Source organism: Vombatus ursinus, unplaced genomic scaffold (assembly GCF_900497805.2).
Source record: "Vombatus ursinus unplaced genomic scaffold, bare-nosed wombat genome assembly UNPS02014799.1, whole genome shotgun sequence".
Taxonomy (NCBI): domain Eukaryota; kingdom Metazoa; phylum Chordata; class Mammalia; order Diprotodontia; family Vombatidae; genus Vombatus; species Vombatus ursinus.
The window spans coordinates 14,623,911-14,636,886 of record NW_020954577.1 but is presented as its reverse complement, the minus strand read 5'-3'; the positions used below and the strand labels follow the sequence as shown (position 1 = coordinate 14,636,886).

Here is a 12,976-nt window from a genome sequence, read left to right as displayed (position 1 = left end):
GTGTCCCCAGCACGTTCTCCTGGTGCCTGCTAAGTCTTAGACACTTACCAAGTGCTTGCTGTACTGGATACTTCTGGAAATACGTCTTCTCTAGACTCTTGTCAGCAGGAGTTTTCAGAAAACACCCTACTTAAAAGCCTTCCTGTGTCTATCAAACTCTGGCCTTCCATCATCATCTTAACCTGCTCACATTCTCCAAAGTCATTCGTGAGTTTCCAGAGCCTAACGCTGAATGACTTAGAGTATTCTAGCCACTGGGTATGTATTTGTAGGTCTCCAAATCTCATTTCCCACTCTCCCTGCTCAGCCTCAGTGATGCTGATACGTACTGTGGCTAGATGAGATGATTGTGAAAATGGTAAGTGATGGTCTTATGCAGAGAGCTCTTTGAGTCAAGCTGACTTCACATCAATAGCTAGTAATGGATTCCTCAACTCAGAAACATAACTGGTGGGAACATAATTAACATGCATTAAATGCAAAGAGCATCTTTATATTTTTTTTCTCTTGTCATTTTAAAAATCTGAGTAACTTAGGATATGCCGTCTTTGACCAGAGCAAAACTCTCTTCTGCTGGTGAGTTCTGAATGTGGTATAGTTCAGAGAAGCCTTGGGTTAGTAGGACACCAAAGCCTGGGTTTGGATCATAGTTCTGCTGTTCAGGGCTGGAAGGGTCTGTAGAGGTCATCAAATCCAACCTTATCATCTTACAGATGAGGAAACTGAGGCCCAGCTAAGATAAATGACTTAGACATGAAGTGGTGGAGCTGAGATTAGAACGCAGGTCCTCTGACTCCAGATGTCACCCTTATTGTGTGACATTGGGCAAGTCACTTATTCGCTACTGGCCTTAGTCTCCTTGTCTATAAATTAAAAGGATTGGATGATCTCTGAGGTCCTTTTTAGCCCCTGTTCTTTGATCCTGTCATGACCTTGTATGCCTCAGTACTTAGGAAGAGACAGATTTTGCCAGATATTAACTATATACAACAATAGTGCTCTTCTAGAATGCTGTAGAATGTAAGTTCCTGGAGGGCAAGGCTAGTTTCACTTTTGTCTTTGTATTTAGCACTTTTCTGGCATAAAGCAAGTGCTGTTTGATTTGTCTTCTAAAATAGATGTCATTTCTTCTTCCTATCCCTTTCTTTTTGTGGCAGTTGGTAAGCCTGTTGCTGATTGGAATTGCTGCCTGGGGAATTGGTTTTGGCCTCATCTCCAGCCTCCGGGTTATGGGTGTGGTCATCGCCGTTGGCATCTTCCTCTTCCTAATTGCGTTGGTGGGGCTGATCGGAGCTGTGAAGCATCACCAGGTGCTGTTGTTCTTTGTATCCTTTGGGGACACTGAGAGACTTTGGTTTTTCGTTTGTTTTGGGTGGGTGGGGTTGTTTTGTTTCTTGCTTTTCCATCTTGTTTATGTCCCACACTTACTGTTAACTATTAACGGAATTCTTAAATTATTTTGTTCTAGATCTGTGATTTCATTGGTGTGGGGAAATCCTGGGATGGGAAATCTGTCTATGGATGCTGCAGTCAGTGACCTGAGGACACTGAGGGGGCATGAGACTTCCCCATAATCACTCAGCAAGTAGCTATCAAAGGCAGGAATTGAAACCAGATCTTCCTGCCTCTCAGCAGCCACTCTGCCTCTCGTAGCAGAAATCATTTTTCTAAAATTATTATTCAAGTCTTAAAAGTCAGTAACTGGTGAAGATCAAGTATATGTAAGAGTACATGCACTGATGCCTTCCTGCAGTGCTTCATCATGGCCTGGGGAGCTGCCCGGGACTCTGGAAGGCTCTGTGAGGTCTGACCAACCTCAAGGAAAGACTTTCCTTATGGGCTCAGTGGATGATTGTTTGTTCAGAGGCATTCTGGTTCCATGGAAAGAATGATGGATTTAGAGCCGGAGAGCTCAGGTTGGTCCCTCACACTCTCTGTGACTGAGCAATTCCATCTAAATCAGTTCAGCAGACATTTAGTAAATCATTTCATCTCTGTAGGCCTGTTCCTCATCCATCAAAATAGGGACTTAGACTAGGTAAATCTAAGGTCCCTTCTGGTTCTAAACCTTTGATCCCATGTTCTGATGCCCAAGGACCAGCCTGCCTCAGTTCAGGGAAGCTCATTGGCCTCCGTGTCATACATTTTTGGTCTACGACAAACTCTTGAAGGCTATCAACTAAATTAAATAAGTGTCCCAGTCTCTAGTGGCAAAGAGAGTTTACACGCTGACAAAATGACAGATCCTTAAAGTACTAAAATTGAGTAGAGAGGAAGCTTCTTGAGGGCAGGAACTATGGCGTTTGTCTTTGTGGCTGCAGTGCCTAGTATAGTGCCTGGCATAGAGTCAGCACTTAATTTGCACTTGTTGATTATTACACTGAAGCAACGTCTCAGAGTCCTTTTCTTCTCTCTTTCTGGATCTGACCCAAGCTGCCCATAAGACGGTGCGACTTGGTCGACGTTTGCTCATGGGCGTTGTCCGGTGAGGTAGATGTGAAAAATGGGAATTGGCCAACGCTTCACTCAGAGGACAAGAGCTTTGTGCCAGATGGCTTGCTCGTTTCCTAGGTGCGGGTTGCGTCCTGCTCCTGAGTCAGCCACGAGGACACAGTGATTGCTGTAGGTATCAGAGAAGGCAAGGAAGGGGATGGAGTCTGCAAAGAATTCAGTCTCCATTTGGTTTTCAGTTAAGAAGTTCCCATCTGGGGATCCTGCCATTAACAGTTTGACACAATGGAGAGACTAGGAACCCAGAATACACTTAGTGATAGGCTGAGCACCTCTCTAATGCTCTAGAGTGTTCACTGAAGATATTTCTAGGGCACTCCCTATATACTTGTTTTCATAGCCTGCTCGTGTCAATTCAATAGAATAAAGATTTATTAAGGACTTACTATGTGCTGGGCAGCATGCTCCGTGTTGGGGATACAAAGAAAAAAAGGAATAGTACCTGCTCACAAGGGGCTTCCATTCTACTTGGAAAGTTCATATTTTGCCCAACCACCATTACAGTGTCATGGTGGATGATTTAGGGAAAAGTCTGCAAGGAAAGTTAGTTTATTTTAATAAAGCTGATTGCAGAAAAAAAAATTGACTATGTTTCATCCCTGCAGGGATTACCTACTTTACAGTTTATTTTAAACTTAAGCTTCCTTTCCTCCATCAGCCAACATTCTCTTGGACCTCTTGCCCTTGATATTAGGAGGTATCTAATTGAAATTCAAAAAAATGTCAACTTTAGCATAAGCAAGCATGGTGACAAAAGAAAATCTGTTGCTCCCACCCCCTTGTGTAAACCTTCTTTGCCACCAGAGACTGGGACAGTTATTAATTTGGTTGATAGTCTTAAAGAGTTTGATGTATCACACGGAGGCCAATGAGCCTCCCTGAACTGGGGCAGGCTGGTCCTTGGGCATCAGAACATGGGATCAAAGGTTTAGAACCAGAAGGGACTTTAGATTTATCTAGTCTAATAATACACATTTACACCTAGTATGAGTCCTTTTTGATTTTGCATTGTGGTGTCCTTGGGATTTCCTTTCTCAAAGTCCAGATACTGAATTTTACGACCACATAGCTACAATAGCTACGGAAAGGTGTATAATATGCATGCTTTGTCATCCTGCGTGCACAACTGAGAAGGTCTACAAATAGTTTCATCCCATTCCTCCCAAACATGGAGAATGGAAATAAGACATTGGCTATCATGTAAGCCCCAGGTTGAAACATGGGTCTGAATGCCCATAGGCTCTTCCATCTAGGCTACTGGCTCATTGCTGGGAAGGCAAGGGTGTGGAAACTCACCCAGGACTGCACTGATGACCCCCTTCCCCCTTTACCTACTTACGCTGGAACGCAAGCAAACCTCGAATTTTTGGCCTTGGTTCAGGAGAAATTGAAGGCTGCTTCAGGTACGGCATGGTTTGGAAGTTTCAATGGCTGGTACCCCTTGACCTTCTCTGACTCCTCCCAGCTTCCTCCAGAGCACAATGTGGCTGGGCTTTCCTGAGCCCCTCCTGCTAGCCCTGCCTCCTTCTTCAAATGACTCATTGGTGTTATTTCATGTTCATTCCCCTGGGTACATTGCTGGTTTTCCCCCAGGGGAATCTAAGCTCCTTGAGGGCAGGAACAGTTTTGTCTTTGTCTTTTCTATATCTCATCTCATACTAGTGAGCTTAATGAACGTCTGCTGAATTGAATGGACTTCTCTAAGATTTGAATATTGGCAAGAGCCAGTGTGGCCTAGTGGGCCGAGCATGACAGCCTTGAAGCCAGGAAGGCCAGGCTGAAGTCCTGCACCTGGTGCCCACAGGCACGTGACTCTGGGAACATCACTAGCCACTTTCTCAGCTGAGTGGAGAACTGCCCTTTGACTTGGGCTACCTCATGAGTACTGGTAAGTATTTAGGGTTGCAGATGCCCAATGTGAGTGGCAGCCAAGCCAGCCTCCAAGTCACAAAGGCCTGGGTGCAAGATCTGCCTCAGACACATACCAGTCATGAGATCCCAGACAAGTGACGTTACCTCTCAGGCACCTCTCAAACCCATAAGGTGCCAGGATGCCTTGGTAGGTGGAAGCTTTCTCACTCATTTGGGAATTCCCCATACCAATGAAATCACACATTCAGTCCTTCTTCCTGAGTATCAGCACAGCCAAATATAGTGTGTGCATGTATGAGTGTGTGTGTGTATGCGTGTGCATGCACGCGTGTGTAGGTTAGAGTTGTAGATATGTTATGATATAGTTCATATATTATATGGTTAAAAATTCTCAATGTTTCCTATAATGGAACTGCATTAGAGGGCCCCATTTGATTCTTCTAATAAATCAGTGTCTACCACGTAGGGCAGGCATCCCTGCACTGTGTGTCTTGTTCTAGAAATGTAATCCCAAAGGGTTGTGCACTCGGCTGCGTCTCTGCCTCGAGGGGCCAGCACCTTGGCCAGGGTTTGTCTTTGTTCACAAAGGCTGCTCAGAAGCTTCCTTCACTCGTCTCCCAGTACATGATCATTCTCTTACTGGTCTTCATCATCCAGTTTTCTGTATCCTGTGCTTGCTTAGCCCTGAACCAGGAGCAGCAGGTAAGGAGATACCTCCGCCCTCTCTTTCTTATACACCAGGGTGTGAGCTTCAAGAAAGGTAAGAGAAGTCAGGGACTGTTTTGACAGCCCTAACCAGCTCCCACCCCCACCCCACTCCCAAAAGGTGGCATCTTTCAGGGCCTTCCTCAACGTGCCCCCTTGCTTTTTCTCCACCAAGATGCCACACGGCATTGGTTAAGAACATTTGTGGTGTCCTTGTTTTTATGGTACTTGCTTGTTAGTGGGAGGATTGAAGGCTTTTTGAATTTTTTTCTTTGGAACAGGAAAGTTACCCCCTTGTTAAAGGCACATTCCTCAGAGTAACATCCATTTTTCCATTTAAGAAGAAAGCTATTCCGGTTCCATGGCTAGAGAAGCAGACTTGGAGTGAGGAAGCCCTGGTTCACGTCCCACCTTGGATGCCAGAATGACTGTGTGACCCTTCTCAAGTCATTTTACCCCTTAGTGCTCTAAGCAAATCTCTACAACCACAAACTGCAGACAAAGTGCCAGCCTTCAGTAGTGGAGGGGGCTTCTTGACCTCGAGATTCTGTATAGGAAAGAAGTCTCAGGTCCAGTCCTACCCCTCTCCCTGCTAACTATTTGGAGAGGCAGTGTGGTGTAGTGGCTAGAGCTGGCCTTCATATCAGGAAGGTCTGGATTCAAGGCCCACCTTTAACACACGGGATGCATGACTGTGGGACCTGAATGTCTCAGTTCCCCAGGAAACTCTCAAGTGCAAAAGTTGCAGAAGCCATTGGCCTGGGCGGAGGGAGTTATTTATACAATAAGAACCTTCCCGTCTTCTTCATAAGCACTCACAGATACAAGCGTGGAGAGAACGGGGGAAAGCTGTTCCCCTCTCTGCCCAGCATTGGTCTTCTTCTTCAAAGGTGTCCTGGAATCATTGCCAATCCCTTTGAAAGAATGACTAGCATGGGAATGCCCACAGGGAAGGAAGCCCCACAGGTGTCTCCAGTGCCTGGTCTCTCTTCTTCCCTCCTTCCTTGGATCACTGACCTTTCCCAGTTTGCTCCTTCCTGTGTCTTCCCTGTGTAACTCCCCTTTTAATGTATGGGTATTCAATGTGCTTTCTAGGGCCAGCTTCTGGAGGTTGGATGGAACAACACAGCCAGTGCCCGGGATGATATTCAGAGAAGTCTGAACTGCTGTGGGTTCCACAGCTTTAACCCCAATGACACCTGCCTTGCTGTAAGTTCTCTGCTCCATATCCCTCCCTTAAGGGATACTTACCTCTTACCCATGCTCTTGTGACAGTTAGGGGCTCCCCTGTGCCCACTCTCAGGTGCCTAACAGCCAATGACACACCAGGGAATAAATATTTGGGATTGGGCACCCCTAACGACTTGCCCATCTACTAAAGAGTAGAAAGAGCTCTGGCTTTGGAAGTAAAGGGACTTGGGTTTGAACATCAGCCAGTTCTTGCTATTTGTGCGACTCTGGAACATGACTTCCTCTGACCTAATTAAACTAGAGGCAGGATGGTACAATGGGAAGTATTGGACTTGAAATCAAAGGTCCTGAATTCAAATTTCAGCTCTGAAATTTACTACCTGTGTGACGTTGGGTAAGTAATTTAATTTCTCTGAGGGCCTCAGTTTCCTTATGTGTAAAATTAGGTTACCTCTAAGGTCCCTGCCAGCACCAAATCCACCTTGTTGGATTTGGACCAGAATTCCAATACCTACAGTTCAGAGTGGTGGCGGTGGTGGTGGTGGTGTCTTCTGGAAAGGCAATGATATGTCCCCTTTTAGTGTCTGAATTATGGCGGGAATGGTGGAAGATGTGTTTTTACTAAACTGGAGTTTAGTTCTACTCTGTGGTTATATCATACATTATACTGTACCAGCCAGTATGCATCCCTCCAGAATTCAGTTTTTGGGGAGGGCTCCTCTCCATCATACTCTTCCCAATTTTAGAAGTTTCCCCTTTATTGGGGAGGGGGTTGGAAGCATTTGGCACCTTTTCTCTTCTCCCCCCAAGGCTGGACCTTAGGGCCTTTGGGAGCCCAACAAAATTTTCGGGGACCTGGTGCTTCTGCTCAGCAGGTGTTAGTAAATGTCTATGGTAATTAGCAAATGTCTACAGTAAAGGTAAACTTCAGGGAAAGACTGAGGTTTTTTTTTTTTTTAAATCAACCTCTTAGGTACAGGATGGGGAGACGTAGCTTGGCAAGTCTGTCTGAATGAGCTCTGGGTTTTTTAGTAGAACACAAGCTTCATCTGAGGCAGTAGTATGCTTTGGTAGACAGAAAAGCCAGTGATCTTAGACTGTGTAAAAAGAGGCATGAAGGCCAGAATCACGAAGGTGAGATTATCCCTTTGCTTCCTTCCCTGGTCAGACTGGGTTGAGAGTATTGTATTCTATTCCGATCACCACATTTTTGTGGTTGTTCTTGTTGAGACATTTCAGTCGTGTCTGACTCTTCCTGACCCCGTTTGAGGTTTTCTTGACAAAGATCCTGGAGTGGTTTGCCATTTCCTTCTCATTTTACAAATGAGGAAACTGAGGCAGACAGGGTGAAGTGACTTGCCCAGGGTCACACAGCTAGTAAGTGTCTGAGGTTGGATTTGAACTCAGGTCTTCCTGACTCCAGACCTGGTGCTCTGTGCACCACGGCGCCACCTTGCTGCCTGCCATGTTTTAGGAAGGATGTTGGGGAGCTTGAGAGCATCCAGAGGGTGGTGGTCAGGAAGATGAAGGCCCTGGAGTCCAGGCTATATAAGACTAAGAAACTTGAGAGAAATGGAAAAGGAGAGAAGACTTAGTAGGCACATGAGAACCATCTTCATTTGGGGAGCTGTGCCATAGAAGAGGGATCAGCTATTTCCTGCTTAGCCCCAGAGGATAGAACCCTCTGGGGCCAGAGAGAGAAGTGGTGGAAAGGGAAAGGTCTTAACAACTGGCCCAACAGCAGAGATCAGCTGCTCTTGGGAAGTAGGGAGTTCACTGTCACTAGAAGTCTTTAAGCAAAGACTGGAGGACCTCTTGCCAGGGATCTTATAGAGGGGATTCTTGTCACAGATTTGGTGCTGGACAAGACTGTCATCTAGTCAACACCTAGTTGAACACTTTCATTTTTTAGATGAGAAAACTAAAGATCAGGGATTGGAAGGGACTTGGCCCAGGGTCATGCAGACAATGGGCATCAAAGACATATTGCTGGTGTTTGAGGAGGCACCAAGGAGTCTTTTTGCTGAGCCCTGAGCTCTGAGTACATTTGAGTGCAGGGAGCGAAGCAGTGGATGGCACGGGCGCCATTTTGCAGGAAGGGTTGTTCCCTCCCTTTCAGGGCCCTAAGTTTAATGATCAAGGTTGAGGTCAAGGGCCCAGAGCAAAGCACACAGCCACCAAAGAGAGAGGATGTACCAAATTACACGGGGCCCCCATAAATATGTATTGTTCTCTACAGAGCTGCTTCAAAAACAGCCACCACTGTTCTCCCTGTGCTCCAATCATAGAAGAATATGCTGGCGAGGTGTTGAAGTTTGTAGGTGGAATCGGCCTCTTCTTTAGTTTTACAGAGGTAAGTCATTCTAGACAACCCCATAGTACAGCACTCCCCCACCTGGGAAATTCCATAGGTGTGAAATGGCTTCAAGGGAAATTAATTCATTGCTTCAAGGATTTGTGGTTCATTCATTCAATCAACAACCGTTTCTTAAATGCAGGCTCTGTGGATACAAAATAAACAAAAATAAATAAAAATAATACAGACAAAAATAAGAGTCCTTGTCCTCTGGGGGCATACATTCTAGGAATAATATGTACACATGTGTATCCAAAATATACAATGTAGATATGATGTAATCTTTTGGGGGGAGACATTACCAGCTGGCCCATTCCCTCCAACACCTGCAAGCTATGGCATGGTCATCTCCCTTGAATGTTCATGTTTGATGTTCATTGATGTAGGTGCCTGGTTTCCCCATATGTGCATCTCTCCCTGAACAATTAATCGAGGAGCAGCCCGGTGAACTGCAGAACTCTGTCGGGTTGTCGTCTCTCTTATGCTGGTTTTCCTTCTCAACAAGCTTCTCGGTTGTTAGGCAATGTGAGCTTTGTGCTCCATTGGTCAAGGTGGTGTCTGCCATCTTTGTTCCCGATGCCCTGCAGGAGGGTCAGGTGCCTCTTGGCAAGCCAGCAGTGGATCCAGATGCCATTCTCAGCCAGTGGCTCAGTCCCTGCAATGTTGGTGCTTCCACTCTCCATGAGGCTTGGAGAGAAGGGCAGGCATCTGCAATCCTTACCGGCCATCCAAGAACAAGTAGACTCCGTGTGGTTAAGTAGAGAAGGTTCAGTGACGGAGCTCAATTTTCTGGAAACAGTGGAAAGTTCCCCAGAAGTTACGGAAGAGAACCCAGAAGATACAAAGTGCAGTTAAACATAGTTCCAGGGTGAAAAATGTCCCTCAGTAGGCATTTATTTCTTTCAGTCTTTGTAGTTACATTCAATCACTTTCCTCATTCCCACTGGTCTTCTCTGAGTCCATCACTGGGGAATGGATTTGACCCTGGAGTTTTTTGGAGGTGGTTCCTATGGAGTGTGATAGCTGACCGTTCCAAAGTTCCAAGTATAGACCTAGTGATGTTGTGTGAGGACCAGCCTAGCTAAGTCTCAAGGGCTCAGCCCCACAGTGACCTCAGGGTTGCATTTTTGCTAATAGCATCGTTCTGGGACCATCTACTGCACCTTGAAAATGTTATCTGAGTGGGTGGAGGAGTGACCACAGATGAAATCATGGATGCCTAAATTGTTGGTGTGTAAGTTTCTTCTGGGATTGTCACTTGACAACAAGCATTTATTAAGTGCCTTCTATGTGCCTGGCACTTTGCTAAGACAAAGAAAGGCAAAATACAATCCCTGCTTTCAAGTCTCATAGATTGTAAATTGAACTTTTTGATTCCTCTGAAAGAATCTTTAAAATCAGCACAAGAAGTTGGAATATTTTTATTGATTTTAAAGCATAATTTGATGTCCCTGCAATCTCATCCATCTGTCTTCTCCCTCCAATGTGGCAACCATTCCTGCTTGCCCATCCTGTGCAGTTTTTGTCCATGCCCTCCCATAAATCCTTCATGTGAGGTCCATTCGATGTACTTGGCACCTTCCCTTCAGTTCCTTGGCATTGCTGTGGACCAGTGGCCTTTCTGGTTAGTGTTCATTCTTGCTCTGTGATGAGGTTGTCTTTTTTCAGTCATACATCTCTCTAGTGACACCCTTCACACCAATTCTTGTAATTTGAAAACATATACCGGTTAATGTGGGTTTCATTTTTCAATCAGGCTTTGGTAAGCCATGGAAGAAATTACAAGACAGCTAAAAAGTGACTTTTTTCAACATTATATTGATTTTTTCTGCCCAAAAGGCAGGTATTTTCTTTAGTCTTTGTAGCAGCAAGTTCATTTTTGTGGGGTGGCCTTTGTTTCTCCAGTTGTTTTCTTTTAACCACCCATTAGCCAAGTTTTTAGAAGATCTTGATATTCTCAGCTTTGATTGTCTGCCTTCTTCAGCCACTGAGAGCATTCAGCTTTTTTTTTCTAGAATTCTTCAGTTCTCTTTCCTTTTGTTGAATCAAGTTAAGAGAAGAAATCATTGCCTTTGGTACCAGTGATTCAAGGAGGCTAATTTTCTGATTCTAATCTTCACAGCCCAAAGTCTGGGGTTTTATTTATGTTGTCTGAAATAACCCATATACATTTGTTTTCTGCAGATCTTGGGAGTCTGGCTGACCTACCGATACCGGAACCAAAAAGACCCTCGGGCAAACCCGAGTGCCTTCCTTTGATGGGTGATCCAGGGTGATCTCCTGAACTGACCCTTCCCTCTTTCTTCCTGTTACATATAAGTTAAGCTAGTTGTCCTTTTCCTTAATTAAGTGAAATTTCCTTTTAAAATGACAAGATAGAAAGGAGAATTCTTTTTTTTTGTTTGTAGTTAGCCCAGGGCCCATCTTTCCCCATGTAACGTCCTTTGCCATGCCTCTTTGGAATACTATCTTCTGAGTTAAATTGTTCCCTCCTTCGGCCATGCTCATAGTTTGAAGCCAGTGCCCCGATGCCTTTCTTAGCCTTTGTACATGCAGAGACAATTTCAGTGGCATTCTTGTTATCATCCACATTGTGACCACCATGTCTATGCCTCCTGGGTCACACTGGTTATAGATATGGGGTGGGAACCAGAGAAAGATGGGGATTTGATTTGCAACTGATTCTTTTAGTTTGGATGAGTTCATGGAAGGGACTCCCCTCACTCCACTCCCCATTCCCAATGTTTTTTTCTTAACAGAAACTTTGTGTGGAGTAAAATTCAATTAATTAAAGTGTTGATTCAAATTTTGTTGTCTTACTTTAGGACAAGATTATTGTTATTAGAAGTAGAAATGTGGTTTGGGAAAGTGGAACAGTGAGTTATCCTGGGACCTGTAGGGTCAGAAGAGAGGTGGGAGCTCATAGGTATCCTCCTCCCCACATCCCACCTCCATTGATTGACAAGTGATTAATCCAGAGTGCATCTGTCCTCATTATCTTTTCACCACAATGAATAGCAGCTTGAATCCTTCTATTTTTACAAAAAGCAAAGCAATTAAATTATCCCATGGGGTGAAAGCATGAGAGTTGGTGACCTTGACACTGGCCAGCCTCCATCCATCCTGAGAAGTCCTTGATGATTATCCTGGGGAAGCTGTCAGACACAAGCATATTGGGATGTGATTGTCATGATTTCCAATTTGAATAGAATTGTAGCTATTTCATTTATTTAAAAAAAAATAAAATATGGAAAACCTTTTTTGTGTGTGTGTGTTAAATGAAATTGAAGAAAGAAAGACTTCATATATGGGTTAGGTCACACAGAACTGGCTTTTCCTTCTGTGGATTTCTTAGAACAAGATTTTGCCCATTTGGTGGTGATTCAAACAACTAATTCTGGCTTGTTAATGTGAATTCTCAGTCTCGTGGATTGGAGATGACCTTGCTGGCCTGCCCTTCATCCTTGAGTTTGTGTGTGTCCTTCAGTGGGGGTGGTCAGCTTTGATTCACAGACGCATACTGGCTAGCTTATGAGCTAGAAGCTTTGGCTCATATATTTGTGCTATCTCATTTGGTCACATCTCCTGGATATAGAGGCTTTTAGTTTGGCAGAAGTTATCTCTGGGCATAGAGTAAGTCAACAATCATTCCTTAAACACCATCACTATGTGAGACACAAAGATATACAACAGCTCTGCCTTCAAGGAGCTTACATTCTCTGGGGGCCACTAAAACTTCGTGGACAAGTAAGTGTTTTACAGGAGAGGGGGAGCAGGAAATAGTGTTAACCAGCTAGGCAGGGGAGAAGGGGAGGGAGCAGGGACAGCTTCTCGGAAGAGGTTGAGCTGAACCTTGGACAGAGACAAGGATTCTGAGAGGAGGATAAAGGAGATGCAATGCAACCATGGGGGACACCTTGTGGGAAGGAATTGAGGTGAGTGATGGGTAGCGGAGGGGGGTAAGCTGTTGATTGGGCTGCACTAGAGATTGGGAAAGGGGAGGGAGAAGTATATGAAAGAAGGCTGCAGAGGTAGGCAGGAGCCCGCTGGAGAAAGACCTTCAATGAATGTGCATCTTTGAGTCCTAGCATTAACGTACTCCCTCAAATGTCTCTGGGATCCCCCTGATTTGGGAGTGCCCTCCAAAATACAGATTGCAACTCATCCATCCCTTGGTCCACATCCTCCCACAGATTCACTGCAGGGGTCCACCTGATCTGCTGGAGGCCTTCCTCAGAGGCACTAGGCTCTCTGTCTTTCCCTTCACATTGTAAGGCTTCCACTGGAGCGGTCTGACTCTTGATAGTGATAATAATAATAATAGTTATTGTTGCTGTCAAC

At 44.9% G+C, this 12,976-nt stretch overlaps 1 protein-coding gene across 1 annotated transcript in view; it reads left to right on the top strand.

Annotated features, from left to right (window-relative positions):
• The window catches only part of TSPAN13 (tetraspanin 13), a 30,040-nt gene extending 18,145 nt beyond the window's left edge, over positions 1-11,895 (top strand). Inside the window, exons 2-6 of the mRNA XM_027872183.1 lie at positions 1,158-1,325; positions 5,005-5,085; positions 6,184-6,297; positions 8,519-8,632; positions 10,820-11,895. Of these exons, the coding sequence (XP_027727984.1) occupies positions 1,158-1,325; positions 5,005-5,085; positions 6,184-6,297; positions 8,519-8,632; positions 10,820-10,894 (552 nt within the window). The 3' untranslated portion in view covers positions 10,895-11,895. The remainder of the gene's footprint in view (positions 1-1,157; positions 1,326-5,004; positions 5,086-6,183; positions 6,298-8,518; positions 8,633-10,819) is intronic.
• The last annotated feature ends 1,081 nt before the right edge of the window (positions 11,896-12,976 follow it).